The following is a 15,920-nucleotide window of genomic DNA, read 5'->3' as shown; positions in this document are numbered from 1 at the left end:
TCGAGCCTTTGTCTTGGCCAAACCAACTAGACACTTAGTCATCAGGAGAGATGAGAACTGCACACTCCAGCAGCTTGGAAAACAATGGAACACAGTACTAGACCTCCTTGAGACCATACTCTTCTGGGTAAAATATCAAGCCTGTTTTATGAGAATCTACGTATTGGTTTATTCAATACTACAGGTAGGAGGGTGTACAGACAAGTACAAGCATACAGAGATATTAGATAGGACTTTCCACCTACACATGCTTGACAAAGACGCGTGCAGAGAGAGAGAGAGAGAGAGAGAGAGAGAGAGAGAGCATAAACAGACAGTGAGAATTAGCAGAGCAGGCTGAGTTCCTGGGAAAGTGATAATGTTCATACAGTAGTTGCTGGCAGTGTCCAGACAACATGAGTATAGGAAGGACATGGTGGGTGTTCACAGGATTACACTGGGCTTTGTGTACTTTGCAGAGCTTCCTGGAAAATTATCTACCATGTGAATGACGTATAATCCAAAGGCATTTTAACTCAATAGTGAGAACATTTTTCCATATGTTCTCAATTTACATCCTTTCTCTTTTCCTCTGAGGATGCCAGCAGGATTTTGGCACTATAGAGTGCTTGGATGTAAGGCTGTCTGAGGTGAATGCAATAATAGAAGTCCCTTTATGGGCCGAGAATATTTTACTTCTTAAACTGAATTCATCTGGGTTTCATTGGCAAGTTTTATTGATCAAGGGCAACCACATATTTTTTTCAGAGGAATTGCCAGCTTGTGGTGTTTATTAACTGGTGACAAAAAAAAGAGAGAGAAAATGTAACTGATAATCTTTTTTCCCCAAATAAATAATAATAATAATAATAATAATAATAATAATAATTTATTATTATTATTATTATTATTATTATTATTCAGAATGTTTTCATGTCTTTAAAGTGTCAGACATCTTCCCATGCATTTCTCGATTTATTTATTTTTTCTAGCCTTCCTAAAGTATCACCTTCTGAGCTCAGTCCAGTGTTCAGAAGCTATCATGGCTGGCACTGCATACGAAACAGTGGAGGGCAGTGTAATTGAGATTGGCTGCGATGGTGACAGCCTCACCATCAATGGCATTAAAATGGTACTGAAGAAGGACATCATCACCAGCAATGGAGTTATTCACCTGATTGACCAAGTGCTCATTCCTGACTCAGGTTAGTGTTCCAACTCTTATTTTCATACAGGTCTTATAATCAGCCCATCTAATCTGCATTTATATACATGTAACTCCACCCAAGCAAGTTCTAGCAGTAACAATTTTAGGTGTAAATTAAAATCAAAACAAATATTTTTGATCACATGAAAAATGGGTGGGTTCAAACAAAAAGATGCCATGTTTGAATTTATTTACTATGTCTAGATGCATATATCAGGGAATTGTTAGGGTGCAGGCACTTACGGATGCAAGCACAGAGGAGAGCGGGTGCGTCGCAAACTATCAACAATTACAAATCAGTAAGGTGAAGACATAGTCAGGGATGGGCATGGGTCGTCAATCAACAAACGGGATGTCAAACAGCGGGTGAGGAAATGGAGTCGGGAAATAAATGTAAACAGTGTCAAAACACAAGTAGTCAGGCAGGAAGCCAGAAGTCTTGGTATGATCAGGTACGGAGACACAGAACAATACTTCACAGTGGGCATTTGTGCCTGCTGAGCTTATATAGGGACGTGATTCCTGGCAAATAGGAGACAGGTGCACTTGTTAGTATTCCGGAGATGAGGGGCGCTTTGGTGCTTGGGAGTTGTAGTCTGGAGCAGCCATGTTTGGCGGCTGCTCAGAACTCAGGTTTTCAGCACTGTTACTGACAGGAATGAAAGCTAAAATACTGATGTATCATCTCATATTCATGTTTTGATCTCAAACCCAAATGTCTTCAGTGTACAGCAAAAACAAACTAATCGGTTTTGCCATTCCTATACTTTTGGAGGGGACTTTAGATATAGTACCTTACTGTTTTGTCACAGGAGTACAAGGCACATCAAATTACAAGCACACACTATCAGACAGCAAGTAAAGAAATAAAAAAGTACTTTTTAATGTGCCTTCTTTACTGTCTGCATCATTTTTTCCCACCACCTTGACTAGTGTATGTAACCCACAGTACAAATAGGATATGGACAGGGATGGCTTGTGTCAGTGGGATAGTAGGGGTAAGCCCCCCGTCTTTCAAAGGTAAAAGAAAAATCAAGGTCACGTATTCAATAGGGGTGGCACGGTGGTGTAGTGGTTAGCGTTGTCGCCTCACAGCAAGAAGGTCTGGGTTCAAGCCCCGTGGCTGGCAAGGGCCTTTCTGTGCAGAGTTTGCATGTTGTCCATGTGGGTGTGCTCCGGTTTCCCCCACAGTCCAAAGGTTAACTGGTGACTCTAAATTGACCGTAGGTGTGAATGGTTGTCTATGTGTCAGCCCTGTGATGACCTGGTGACTTGTCCAGGGTGTACCACGCCTTTCGCCTGTAGTCAGCTGGGATAGGCTCCAGCTTACCTGCGACCCTGTAGAACAGGATAAAGCGGCTAGAGATAACGAGATGATATAGATAGATAGATATCTAGATAGATAGATAGATATGAAGCAAGGCTGTGGGCTACCTATAACAGGCCCAGTGTTGTAGGCAGAAAACTGCCTAAATGTTGTAGGTTCATGCAGCATGAAACACCCACATAGTTTTGAGCTCCAATGGGCTAATATATTCTAATCCATTCTGATGACATTTTCGTGCTCTCACGGAAGGCGGTCGCATTTCTCTCCCTCTCCTCTCCCTTATCTTCCCTGCTTTGCTCCTCTCGTCTTGTCTGTCTGCTGTCTATACTTTTTGAGAGACTCTATCCACACTGCTCTCCAAACTAAAAATCATGGAATTGATAAATTGGTCTCTCAACGCAATTGACACGATTTTCTCGACGAGGAGAGGAGCCTGGGTTCGGGGGAACCGGCCTGTTCTGCCAGAACATTCGCAGCTGGCTACACGATGGATGCGTGGGAGAAGTGGCGGGTCGTGTGCCTGGCGGTTCTTTCTGTGGAGGACATTGCAGACATCTACCTATTCGGAACCATGATTACAGGTCTTTTGCTGATTGGATTAGGCATTGCCCTGGTTTATCGAGGAAATCAGAAAACGGTGACAGCTGTCCAAAGCCCCATAAAGCTGCCCGACATGATTGAAGCAGTGGGCAGAGCTGTAGGCACTCAGACTGTGGCTATTCAGAACTTGAACCACAACATGGATAACATCATGGAGAAGCTTTTGGCTTTGCAAAGGAAAATGGATCGATTCGGAGACCAGAATGGACAAACAGAGTAGTCGTGTAAAATAATGCGTCTACTCGCCCCAAGACCAAACAATCCCAATCTTATCTGCTTTTGGCCCCCTCAGACAGCACTGGCCTTGGTCAAGGCCGTTGCTGGAACAACAACTCCCCTGAAGAATCACTGCAGTGAGACGCTCTTGCATTCCTTCCCCCACTTCCCACGGTCGCCGCTTTTACCCCCAGTGTGACAAGCGGGTGCTCGACCAGCGCCGTCATGGCTGCAGGAACAGACGGCTGCTTGCTTGCGCTGGGTTACCTCCCCCCCCGACCCCCGTCACCTGATTGCCCCACCCCACCCCCCTCAAGTCCCAAGTTTTCATGTTGTAAAGTGTACTTATTTTGTGCTTATGTGCTGAGGTGTTTTTTAATGTTCCCACACTGTACTACCCACAGGAGCATAGTGTGGGGGTTGCTTTTTCTCCTCCCCTCTCCTCATGTCACTCTGTAATTTTCTTTCCATCCCTGTCTTCCTGTCCTGTCTACTCCCTCTCTGTTAATTGTATGTATGTGTATATGTACGGATGGGTTGATGGCCAATTTCGCTGGTACTTGTGACTAGTGACAATAAAGGGTTCATTCATTCATTCATAACACACACCAATAGGCATGTTACGGACTCAATCGTAGGTGTAATGAACATGAATGAAGTGGATTATTTACTCTGTCATTATTTTTCTGCTAAATATGTTTGGAGGAAAAACTGAAAGTTGGTATACTGAGCACACATTGTATAATCAAAGTACAAATTTAAATTTCATGTTTTTTGGTTTGAACAAAGGGGTGACAACTTTTCTGTATACCATGTTTGTTATTCAGATGAAATGCAGTTCAGATTCAAATGGCAAAATTTATATAGAAACTTTTCTGTTATATGTTAGCCATATATATTACTCACTACGATACCCCCCACTAGCCACCACTGGACATGGAGGCCATATTTTTGTTTCAGATCAAATACTGGTCCTTTTCAGCAGGTGAACCTCAACATAATCCCTGTGCAATAATGTAAATATAATGCAGCATGTTCAAACCTTTTTAAAGGAAACAATGACCTTTAATTCATGATGTCATATATTACTCACATAGTTTGATGAAATACTGCTGATGAAGTGGTGTTGCCTGGACATTTTTTTTTCTCTCTCTCTCTCTCTCTCTCTCTCTCTCTCTCTCTCTCTCTCTCTCTCTCACTAAAGCTAAGCAGGTGATGGAACTGGTAGGTGATTCTCAGAGAACGTTCGGGGACATGGTGTCTGAGATGGGCCTGTCTGCAGCCATGAAGCCTGAGACGGAGTACACACTCCTCGCCCCTCTCAATAGTGTCTTCACCAGTGAGTTCACTACACCACAGCAACAGGCCACTAAATAAAGACACAGAGAAAACAACATGCTTTTTGAGATAATGTCAAAATCAGACAGGTTTAAACATCCATTACCAAACAGACCTTTAAGTATTGATATATATATATATATATATATATATATATATATATATATATATATATATATATATATATATATATATTAAGAATTCATTGAAAACTTGTATAAGTGATATTAGGCCAGTTTTATTAGCTGATTTGAGAAATAATTAAAATTTTTTACATTCTTTGCACACAAAATGCTTCATTTTCTAAAGTTGCTGTGATGAAATTGTATTTATATAGTACCCTGTAAACGCTCCTAACACACACAAATAATAGCAAGTAACTTTGCTGTCAATGATTTCTTCAGTAATTTACTATTTATTTATGATGGTTGGGTTTTAAGATACAGACAGTTGACAAATAAAAGAAAACAGCAGTATTTCTCGTGTGGGGATATTTAGCTGGCATGGTTTGTGCCCACTTCTCTCCTTAGAGGGCAGCATCACTGCAGATCAATACAAAGTTATTCTGACATATCATCCTTCTGCTATGATGAAACATTTTTTCTCCTAATGGGAGTCGTTTTATCCAGGATGATAATGCTTTCATCCACATTTTGACACTTTGAGTATAAAAATGATATAAATTATATGCTATGGCTTTCACAGTCACCAGAGCTCAACCTAATTACATAACCATGAGAGATTTAGGACCATATTGTTTTTTGCTCCAGTACAATTCCAGATATATACCATCTATGTATTTAAGCTTTCCTGATTGCTTGCTTGGGATGCTGTGTAAACTGTAAATAAAAACAGAATGCAATGATTGGCAACTCATGGAAACCTTATATTTCATTGAAAATGGTACAAAGACAACACATCAAATATTGAAAGTGAGAAATCTGATTGTTTTTTGAAAAATATATATGCTCATTTTGAAGTTAGTTCTAGCAACATGTTTTTAAAAAGTTGGGACAAGGGCAACAAAAGACTGGAAAAGTGTAATGTTTAAAAAAAAAACCTAATTAGGTTAATTGGCAACAGGTCAGTAACATGATTGGGTATAAAAAGAGCATCCCAGAGAGGCTGAGTCTCTCAGAAGGAAAGATGGGAGGGGTTCACCACTTTGTGAAAGACTGTGTAGGTAAATAGTGCAACAATTTAAGAATAACGTTCCTCAATATAAAATTACAAAGCATTTGGAAATCACCTCATCTATGGTACATAATATAATTAAAAGAATCTGGAGAAATCTCTGTACGGAAGGGACAAGGCCAAAAACCAAAACTGGATGCCCATGACCTTTGGGCCCTCAAACGACACTGTATTAAAAACAGGCATTATTCTGTAGTGTAAATCATTGCATGGATTCAGGAATTCTTCCATAAACCACTGTCTGTGAGCATAGTTCGTCACTGCATCAATGAACACAAGTTAAAACCATATATAAACAATATCCAGAAACACCACCGCCTTCTCTGGGTTTGAGCTCAGCTGGATTGAGGCGAAGTGGAAAACTGTCCTATGGTCTGAGAAATCAAAATTTGAAATTCTGTTTGGAAATCATACAGGTCCTCCAGGCAAAAGAGGAAAGAAACCATCCGGCTTGTTATCAGCACACAGTTCAAAAGCCAGCATATCTGATGGTATGGGCTGGGGGTACATTAGTACACCTGGGAAGGCACCAGTAATGCTGAATGATGTCTACAGGTTTTGGTGCAACATACTGCCATCCAGACATCATCATTTTGAGGGAAGGCCTTGCTTATTTCAGCAAGACAATGCCAAACCGCTCTCTGCACCTTAAACTATCGGGGTGTTAAACTGGCCTGCCTGTCCAGACCTGTCTCCCATTGAAAACATTCGGGGCATTATGAAGTGCAAAATATGACAAAGGAGACCCCGCACTATCGTTTAAATGAAATTGTATGGGACAACATTTCACTTTCAGAACTACTGCAATTGGTCTTCTCGGTTCTTAGTGTTGTTAAAATTAGACATGATGCAACACAGTGGTAAACATGCCCCTGTCCCAACTTTTTTGAAACATGTTGCTAGCATCAACTTCAGAATAAGCATATATTTTTCAAAAAACAATAAAATTTCTCTTTTTCAGCATCTGATATGTTGTCTTTGTACTATTTTCAATGAAATATAAGGTTTCCATGGTTTGCAAATTATTGTATTCTCTTTTTATTTATGGTTTATACAGCATCCCAACTGTTTTGGAATTGGGATATACAAAAAGTATTGAATAAGTACAGTAGTTTATTGTATTTCTATTTTTACACACAGGGAAATCACAGTAAACTTGGCAGGTAATTATAGTTGAATCTTTTTTTTGAATGAATGAATGAATTTATTTATTTTATTTCGAACATGTATAAAAAATGTATGTAACTATTTGTACATACAAAAGAAAGAAAACGAGAAAGTGACAAAAAATTAATAAATAAAATACATAAAGAGCTAAGACATTACAATACCCGCACAATGTTCGAAAAAGGAGTGGGAAGAAGTACAATACTTTTTAAATTTCCTACCCCTTTTTAACTACCCCGAAATCCAAACTTCATTAATACACCTATAAAAATATATACCATATATACACTTCATGAATATCTATATAAATATATAATTACAAAAATAAATATATACTACATACCATATATATATACACTTCATAAATATCTATATAAATATTTAATTACAAAAATAAATATATACTACATTCCATATATACACTTCACAAATATCTATATAAATATATAATTACAAAAAAAAAAATATATATATATATATATATATATATATATATATACTATATACCATATATACACTTCATAAATCTCATCTCATCTCATTATCTCTAGCCGCTTTATCCTGTTCTACAGGGTCGCAGGCAAGCTGGAGCCTATCCCAGCTGACTACGGGCGAAAGGCGGGGTACACCCTGGACAAGTCACCAGGTCATCACAGGGCTGACACATAGACACAGACAACCATTCACACTCACATTCACACCTACGGTCAATTTAGAGTCACCAGTTAACCTAACCTGCATGTCTTTGGACTGTGGGGGAAACCGGAGCACCCGGAGGAAACCCACGCGGACACGGGGAGAACATGCAAACTCTGCACAGAAAGGCCCTCGCCGGCCACGGGGCTCGAACCCGGACCTTCTTGCTGTGAGGCGACAGCGCTAACCACTACACCACCGTGCCACCCTATATAAATATATAATTACAAAAATAAATATCTACTACATACCTATCCCTGTAAATATGAATATATGAACTATCCCCATAAATAAATATATACCATATATACCATATACTAAGTTAGCTCTAATATAACAATCAACCCTATTCTATTTATCCCTAATCATCCTCCGTTGACATACTTCCTCTTCTATATACTTGTTTAAAAATATTTTTTGTACCTTTTTTTAAACAGATTTATATTTGCACTTTGTTTTATTTCTGTCTCCAGTCTGTTCCATAAAGTCACCCCATAGCTCGATACGCACGTTTTTCATATTTGTTCGAACCTTTGGTTTTTTAAAATTTAGGTCTCCCCTTAAATCTCCCACAATGCACTGTTTTTGCTTGTTTTAAAGAAGAACAGTTGGCTATTGCATATTAATTATTTGACTGAGAAATAAAATGTTACAAAATTCAATTCGATCCTCATTATGAGATAAGAACAGTCTAGTAGTGGCCTTGGACCTTTTGGACACCACCTGCATATAACAACTAATAATGAGTACTGACAGTCAATGCAATGTTTGGATGATCTGTATTTGTTTTAGATGAAATAATGGCTTTGGACAGGCATCTGCTCAAGATCATTCTTGAAAACCACATCCTGAAGCTCAGGATCACCGTGAATGACCTGTACAATGGTCAGCTGCTGGAGACTCTCGGAGGGAAGCTGCTAAGAGTCTTTGTTTACCGCACGGTTGGTGTCTCTAAGTAAATATGTGTTAAAGACTGAGAAAGAAAAAAAGAAGCAGGTAGCATCTGTAGGCCATTACAAAGAATAAAGAAAGGTTGGCAGTGACAAAGAGGGAAGGATGCTGGTTGGCAGAGACAAAAAAAAAACCCTGATTCTTTTAAATCCTAAATTTGTGCAGTTTAATTTAGCTCTAATTCCTTCATAAATCTGTCAGAGAGAACTGCCTTTGGTCCATCCTTCCTTCCGTCCTTTCTCTTCCTCTTACTATTTTCCCCACCTTGCTGAAAATGATCTGTTATGCCTGCCAGCATGTTATCAGCTGTTTAACTTGAGCTGTCACTTCATTACCTATTCCCAGAGCATGTATGATTGATGCTTTATTTTTCTGTGTGCTAGGCTGTGTGTATTGAGAATGCCTGCATGATCCGAGGCAGTAAACAGGGAAGCAATGGTGCTCTTCATTTAATGCGATCATTAATCCGAGTGCCAGAGAAGACCATGTTTGAGTTGCTGAGGGCTGATGGCCGTTTCACGTGAGTTTACACCAATTACCATTATTTATTCCCAGAAGTATCACCAATACAAAATTACTAAAAAAGTGGCATCGTGAGTTGTGTGCTGAATGAGAAATTGCAAAAAAAAAACTAAAGGAAAAAAACAGATAAAGTCAGTTCTAGTAATAGTCGGAAAACACTGCAGGCTAAACCTGAAATTGATGCATATGTATTTACAGTTGTGGTCAGAAGTTTACATACAGTGACATGAATGTTATCATGGATATGAATGTCATGGCAATGTTTGGGCTTTCCGTAATTTCTTTGAACTGTTCTTTTTCTGTGGCAGAATGTACAGCATACATCTTTAAAAAAAAAACACTAGAATTTGGTGCACAAGTTTTAATTTTCTTTGGGTTTTCTGAAAATCAACACAGGATCAAAATTATACATACATGGTCAAAAATATACATACAGCACACCTAATATTTGGGTAAAATGTCTTTTCGCAAGATTCACCTTGACCAAATATTTGTATTTACCATGAACAAGCTTCTGGCAGAATTCTGGTTGGATATTTAACAACTCTTCATGGTAGTATTGGTAGAGTTCAATTAAATTTGTATTTTTTCTTGGCATGGACTCGACTTATAAGCACGGTCCATATATTGTCAACAGGGTTGAAGTCAGGACTTGTTTTAAGCTTAATGTTAGCCTGCTTTATCCTCCACAACCAGCTCTGATGCGTGTTTGGGTTCATTGTCCTGTAGTAACTCCTAAATCGTGTTCAAGTTTCTGATGGTTTATGCCGAAGAATTCTGAGGTAGTCGTCCTTCTTCATTATTTCATCCACTTTGTGCAATGAACCAGTTCCACTGGCAGTAAAACAGCTTCAGAGCATGATGCTGCTACCACCACCACCAGCAACTGGTACAGTGTCCCTCTGTACATGGTGGTCATTGTGGCCAAACAACTTAATCTTTGTCTCATGTGACTATACAGCTATCTTCCAGAAAGCTTTTTCTTTGTCCGTGTGGTCAGCTTCAAAATTTAGTTAAGCTTGAAGGTGTCAATTTTGGAGCAGGGGGTTATTTCTTGGATAGCAGCCTCTTAATCCATGGTGATCTGAACTGTAGACAGTGATCCATCAGCTTCCAATTCATAGCAGGGCTGTGCCATGGTGATTCCCAGGTTGTTCCTGACCATCCAAACCAATTTCCTTTCAGCTGAGGATGACAGCTTGGGTGTTCTTAAACCAAAGTGGCTTGGCAAAGTGACTACACCTCACAATAACTTGCATAAAATTGTTTGAACTGATCTTGGAATTTGCAGTTGTTAAGAAATGGCTCCAAGAGACATTCCAGAGTTGTGTGTATCTGAGATCCTCTTTCTCAGATCTGCACCGAGCTCTTTGGACTTTCCCATTTTACTGTGTGTTGGTCAATCCAATGAGTGCTGTAAACAAACCCTTTTTGTGAAGGCACAGAGAAGCTACCAAATGTAGTCAATCATGATCACTAACAGGAAATTAAGAGACCTTGGCCTTGGCAAGATGAGAGACATTTTGGAAGTTTCAGCACCTCCATCCATCCATCTTCTACTGCTTATCCGGATCTGGGTTGCGGGGGTAGCAGCCTAAGCAGAGCAGCCCAGACTTCCCTCTCCCTGGCCACCTCCACCAGCTCTTCCAGGGGAATACTGAGGCGTTCCCAGGCCAGCCAAGATATGTAATCTCTCCAGTGTGTCCTGGGTCTTCCCCAGGGTCTCCTCCTGGTGGGACATGCCCAGAAAACCTCCCTTGGGAGGCGTCCAGGGGGCATCCTAACAAGGTGCCCAAACCACCTCAACTGACTCCTTTCGATGTGGAGGAGCAGTGGTTCTACTCCGAGTCTCTTCCAAATGACCAAGCTTCTTACCCTGTCTCTAAAGTAGAGCCCAGCCACCCTGCGGAGAAAACTCATTTCTACTGATTGTATCTGCAATCTCATTCTTTCGGTCACTACCCATAACTCATGACTATAGGTGAGAGTGGGAACATAGATGGACCAGTAAATTAAGAGCTTTGCCTTTTGGCTCAACTCTCTCTTTACCACAACAAACCGGTTTAGCGTCCGCATCACTGCTGATACTGCCCCGATCCTTCTGTCCAACTCCCGCTCCCCCTTACCCTCACTTGTGAACAAAAACCCAAGATACTTAATCTCCTCCACTTCAGGTAGCAACTCCCCCCTGACCTGGAGTAGGCACTCTACCTGTTTCCGGCTTAGCGCCATGGCCATGGACTTGGAGGTGCTGATCCTTATCCCAGCCCCTTCACACTCGGCTGCAAACCGTCCCAGCGCATGCTGTAAGTCACAGATTGATGAAGCCAACAGGACCACATCATCCGCAAAAAGCAGAGATGTGATCCTGATGCCACCAAACCAGACACCCTCCGCCCCTTGGCTGTGCCTAGAAATTCTGTCCATAAAAGTTATGAACAGAACTGGTTCAGCACCTCTGTTTCAGCACCTCTGAATTAATAATCTAAGGGAATGTATGTCAGTTTTTGACCCTGCATGTATAATTTTGACCCTGTGTTGATTTCATAAAACCCGAAGAAAATTAAAACTTATGCACCAAATTCGAGTGTTGTTTTTATTAAAGATGCATACTGTACTTTCTGCCACAGAAAAAGAACAGTTCAAAGCAATTACTGAAAGTCCCAATATTATCATGACATTCATATCCAAGATGACATTCATGTTACTGTATGTAAACTTCTGACCACAACTGTACAAAACATATGTAAAACTAATAAAATATAAGTAAGACTACTGTAATATACATGTAAAGGTGCATAACAGCCTTGGCAATTACCTAATAGCACCTACAGTGGTGCTTGAAAGTTTGTGAGCCCTTTAGAATGTTCTATATTTCTGCATAAATATGACCTAAAATATCATCAGATTTTCACACAAGTCCTAAAAGTAGATAAAGAGAACCCAATTAAACAAATGAGACAAAAAATATTATACTTGGTCATTTATTTAATGAGGAAAATGATCCCAAATTGCATGTCTGTGAGTGGCAAAAGTACGTGAACCTCTAGGATTAGCAGTTAATTTGAAGGTGAAATTAGAGTCAGGTGTTTTCAATCAATGGGATGACAATCAGGTGTGAGTGGGCACCCTGTTTTATTTAAAGTACAGGGCTCTATCAAAGTCAAAATCATCTCTAAAGAGTTTGGACTCCACCAATCCGCAGTCAGACAGATTGTGTACAAACGGAGGAAATTCAAGACCATTGTTACCCTCCCCAGGAGTGGTCGACCAACAAAGATCACGCCAAGAGCAAGGCATGTAATAGTCAGCGAGGTCACAAAGGACCCTAGGGTAACTTCTAAGCAACTGAAGGCCTCTCTCACATTGGCTAATGTTAATGTTCATTAGTCCACCATCAGGAGAACACTGAACAACAATGGTGTGCATCGCAGGGTTGCAAGGAGAAAGCCACTGCTCTCCAAAAAGAGCATTGCTGCTTGTCTGCAGTTTGCTAAAGATTACGTGGACAAGGCAGAAGGCTATTGGAAAAATGTTTTGTGGATGGACGAGACCAAAATAGAAATTTTTGGTTGAAATGAGAAGCATTATGTTTGGAGAAAGGAAAACACTGCATTCCAGCATAAGAACCTTATCCCATCTGTGAAACATGGTGGTGGTAGTATCATGGTTTGGTCCTGTTTTGCTGCATCTGCGCCAGGACGGCTTGCCAACAGTGATGGAACAATGAATTCTGAATTATACCAGCGAATTCTAAAGGAAAATGTCAGGACATCTGTCCATAAACTGAATCTCAAGAAAAGGTGGGTCATGCAGCAAGACAATGACCCTCAGCACACAAGTCATTCTACCAAAAAATAGTTAAAGAAGAATAAAGTTAATGTTTTGGAATGGCCAAGTCAAAGTCCTGACCTTAATCCAATCGAAATGTTGTGGAAGGACCTGAAGCGAGCAATTCATGTGAGGAAACCCACCAACATCCCAGAGTTGAAGCTGTTCTGTAGAGGAATGGGCTAAAATTCCTTCAAGCCGGTGTGCAGGACTGATCCACAGTTACCGGAAACGTTTAGTTGCAGTTATTGCTGCACAAGGGGGTCACACCAGATACTAAAAGCAAAGGTTCACATACTTTTGCCACTCACAGATATGTAATATTGGATCATTTTCCTCAATAAATAAATGACCAAGTATAATATTTTGTTTCGTTTGTTTAACTGGGTTCTCTTTATCCATTTTTAGGACTTGTGTGAAAATCTGATGATATTTTAGGTCATATTTATGCAGAAATATAGAAAATTTTAAAGGATTCACAAACTTTCAAGCATCACTGTAATCTCTACCAAACAGTGTGGCTGGCTTACCATGTTTTTGCAAGAAATTTGAGCTCAGGACTATCTGTATCCTAGTCTAGTGCATTGTAGCTTTACCACAACTACCCCATGTTGTTTTTCGGAGGTTGGTGCAGGGTTTGGAGAGAAGTAACACATGTAATCTTGCCCACAAATATTTTCACTGTTTTAAGGGCAGGACATGCTTCCAAACACCAAACCAAGTGTACCATTCCTTTAACCTTATAAGCCATTTGAGATTTGCCTGCAGCAAAATGGATAATGTGAAAGAAATGTAAGCTCAAGCTATATAGCCATGACAATATGTTAATTTGGGAAAATAAATAATGAATTTTAAATAAATGACTTTGAAATATTAAATTGTTGTTTATTTAAAATTCTCTTCTCTTAACTCTGCCATGAAACAGACTTTAAAAAGAGGAAAAACTTTTGCAGGGGACCACACTAGCCTACTGTGAAGATTTTTGTGCAGGTAGAGAACCATTTCCAGTCAGAGATATTAATCTGGGCATCTGTGTGACTGTGTTTGACCATTTGGTTGTTTGCACTATCTATATATCCTGATTCCACCATCTGGTGGAAGAGTATCATTATATTTGCCTCTACTGTATGTGCAACCACACTGTTATTGTAGACACTTAGGGAATACTCACAGTAGGACTGATTGCCTTGTACTGCTTCCAAGAGCAATTGTCCCTCCTCTCCACTCCCCCGTTGACCTGCACTCACACTGTGTTTTATGCTCTGATCCCAAGCGTGCTTACGTCATTGCGATACACCTTACTCACTGACAACAGTTCATGTTCATCAATAAGGTGAGAACCAGACCCATTATTAACCCAAATATTCTCCAGTGAATTGAAAAGTGTCCACTATAGCATTCGAGTTCTGTGCGGTTAGCGACCTCATTGTGCACAAGCCCAACTGAACCGTGCCTGAGCACACCTCTTCCAAGTGGTCCAAGTGCACTAGTAACACTAGTCAAACGAACCGGACTTCGGGGGTCAAACATGCTCGGGTGTGGTACAGATAGCCTAGTATGAGTACATATTTAATAGAAAGTGGGACTGTATTGCATCCATTTATGAGCAAATTGATTCCATAGTTTTTGTCTTTTTGTTTTCTTTCTCCAAAATTCTCAAATACATAAAACTCATTAAAGAAATGTTTACCTGGAATGTCATAGAATATTCCTGAAGTTGATGGAGAAAGCAGAACTGACTGAGATGCTAAAGCAAGAGGGATCATACACAATGTTTGCCCCTACTGATGAAGCCTTCAAGGAGATGTCAGAGGATGACATGAAACTTCTCACCAGTAAAACTGTTTCTTCTTCATACACAGATGTTGAAATTGTTGCACTAACAATCACAGGAAAGCTAGATTTTTTTCAACCTAAATAATGAATATTTTTCCCATACTTCTGTTTAGGTGACTTGAACATTTTGAGGACAATCCTGCTCTATCATTTCAGCAATGGCACCTTCATTAATGGAGGACTGGAAGGTGGAGTGACCAACCTGCTCAGGACCATTCAGGGCAACAACCTGCAAGTGCTTTCTGTACGTGAACTCATATTTGGGTTTGCTTCACAAAACATATACCCATCTCATACACAACACATTCATTTATCTCATACAAACCACTGAATGGTCATCAGGCTATGTATTTGCTAGCTGCTGCCATACTTTTTTATATAGGATTTGTGCAACAGTTAACTTATTCCAGCTTGAACAGAGTTTAAAAAAAAACATGATTAACTTTCAGAAGATTCCTACATCTAAGCTGTCATCTAACATATAATTATGAGTCATATTTATCAGCTTTTTCCCAAGCAAAATGATAATTTTTTAAACAAGAAACATATGCCATCAAATCCTGACTATACATTATGCCAGTTCAATTTTAGTTGATTTTTACTGCTTTAACGTATGGTTCTATTTTGTCCTCTTATGGTTATTACAATTGATGCATATGATCCTTTTCGTAATGTTTTAAGAACATTTTAGCTATAAAAGGGGAGAAGGGGGTCACATTTAAACTGCAGCTGGCCGAATGAAACTACAGGTGTCCAACACATGAACAGTAGTTAATATCACATTTATAATTAATATTTTATTGATAGTATTTATATGATGGGCGGCACGGTGGTGTAGTGGTTAGCGCTGTTTCCTCACAGCAAGAAGGTCCAGGTTCGAGCCCCGTGGCCAGCGAGGGCCTTTCTGTGCGGAGTTTGTATGTTCTCCCCATGTCTGCGTGGGTTTCCTCCGGGTGCTCCGGTTTCCCCCACAGTCCAAAGACATGCAGGTTAGGTTAACTGGTGACTCTAAATTGACCGTAGGTGTGAATGTGAGTGTGAATGGTTGTCTGTGTC

At 40.0% G+C, this 15,920-nt stretch overlaps 1 protein-coding gene across 1 annotated transcript in view; it reads left to right on the top strand.

Moving 5' to 3' along the window:
* postna (periostin, osteoblast specific factor a) overlaps positions 1-15,920 on the top strand; it is a 105,464-nt gene that overhangs the window by 44,611 nt on the left and 44,933 nt on the right. Inside the window, exons 8-13 of the mRNA XM_060909187.1 lie at positions 972-1,184; positions 4,534-4,668; positions 8,517-8,665; positions 9,059-9,195; positions 14,733-14,863; positions 14,978-15,108. Of these exons, the coding sequence (XP_060765170.1) occupies positions 972-1,184; positions 4,534-4,668; positions 8,517-8,665; positions 9,059-9,195; positions 14,733-14,863; positions 14,978-15,108 (896 nt within the window). The remainder of the gene's footprint in view (positions 1-971; positions 1,185-4,533; positions 4,669-8,516; positions 8,666-9,058; positions 9,196-14,732; positions 14,864-14,977; positions 15,109-15,920) is intronic.

This window comes from Neoarius graeffei, chromosome 25 (genome assembly GCF_027579695.1).
Source record: "Neoarius graeffei isolate fNeoGra1 chromosome 25, fNeoGra1.pri, whole genome shotgun sequence".
Taxonomy (NCBI): domain Eukaryota; kingdom Metazoa; phylum Chordata; class Actinopteri; order Siluriformes; family Ariidae; genus Neoarius; species Neoarius graeffei.
The sequence above is the reverse complement of the archived record's forward strand: the minus strand, read 5'-3'. Positions and strand labels throughout refer to the sequence as shown.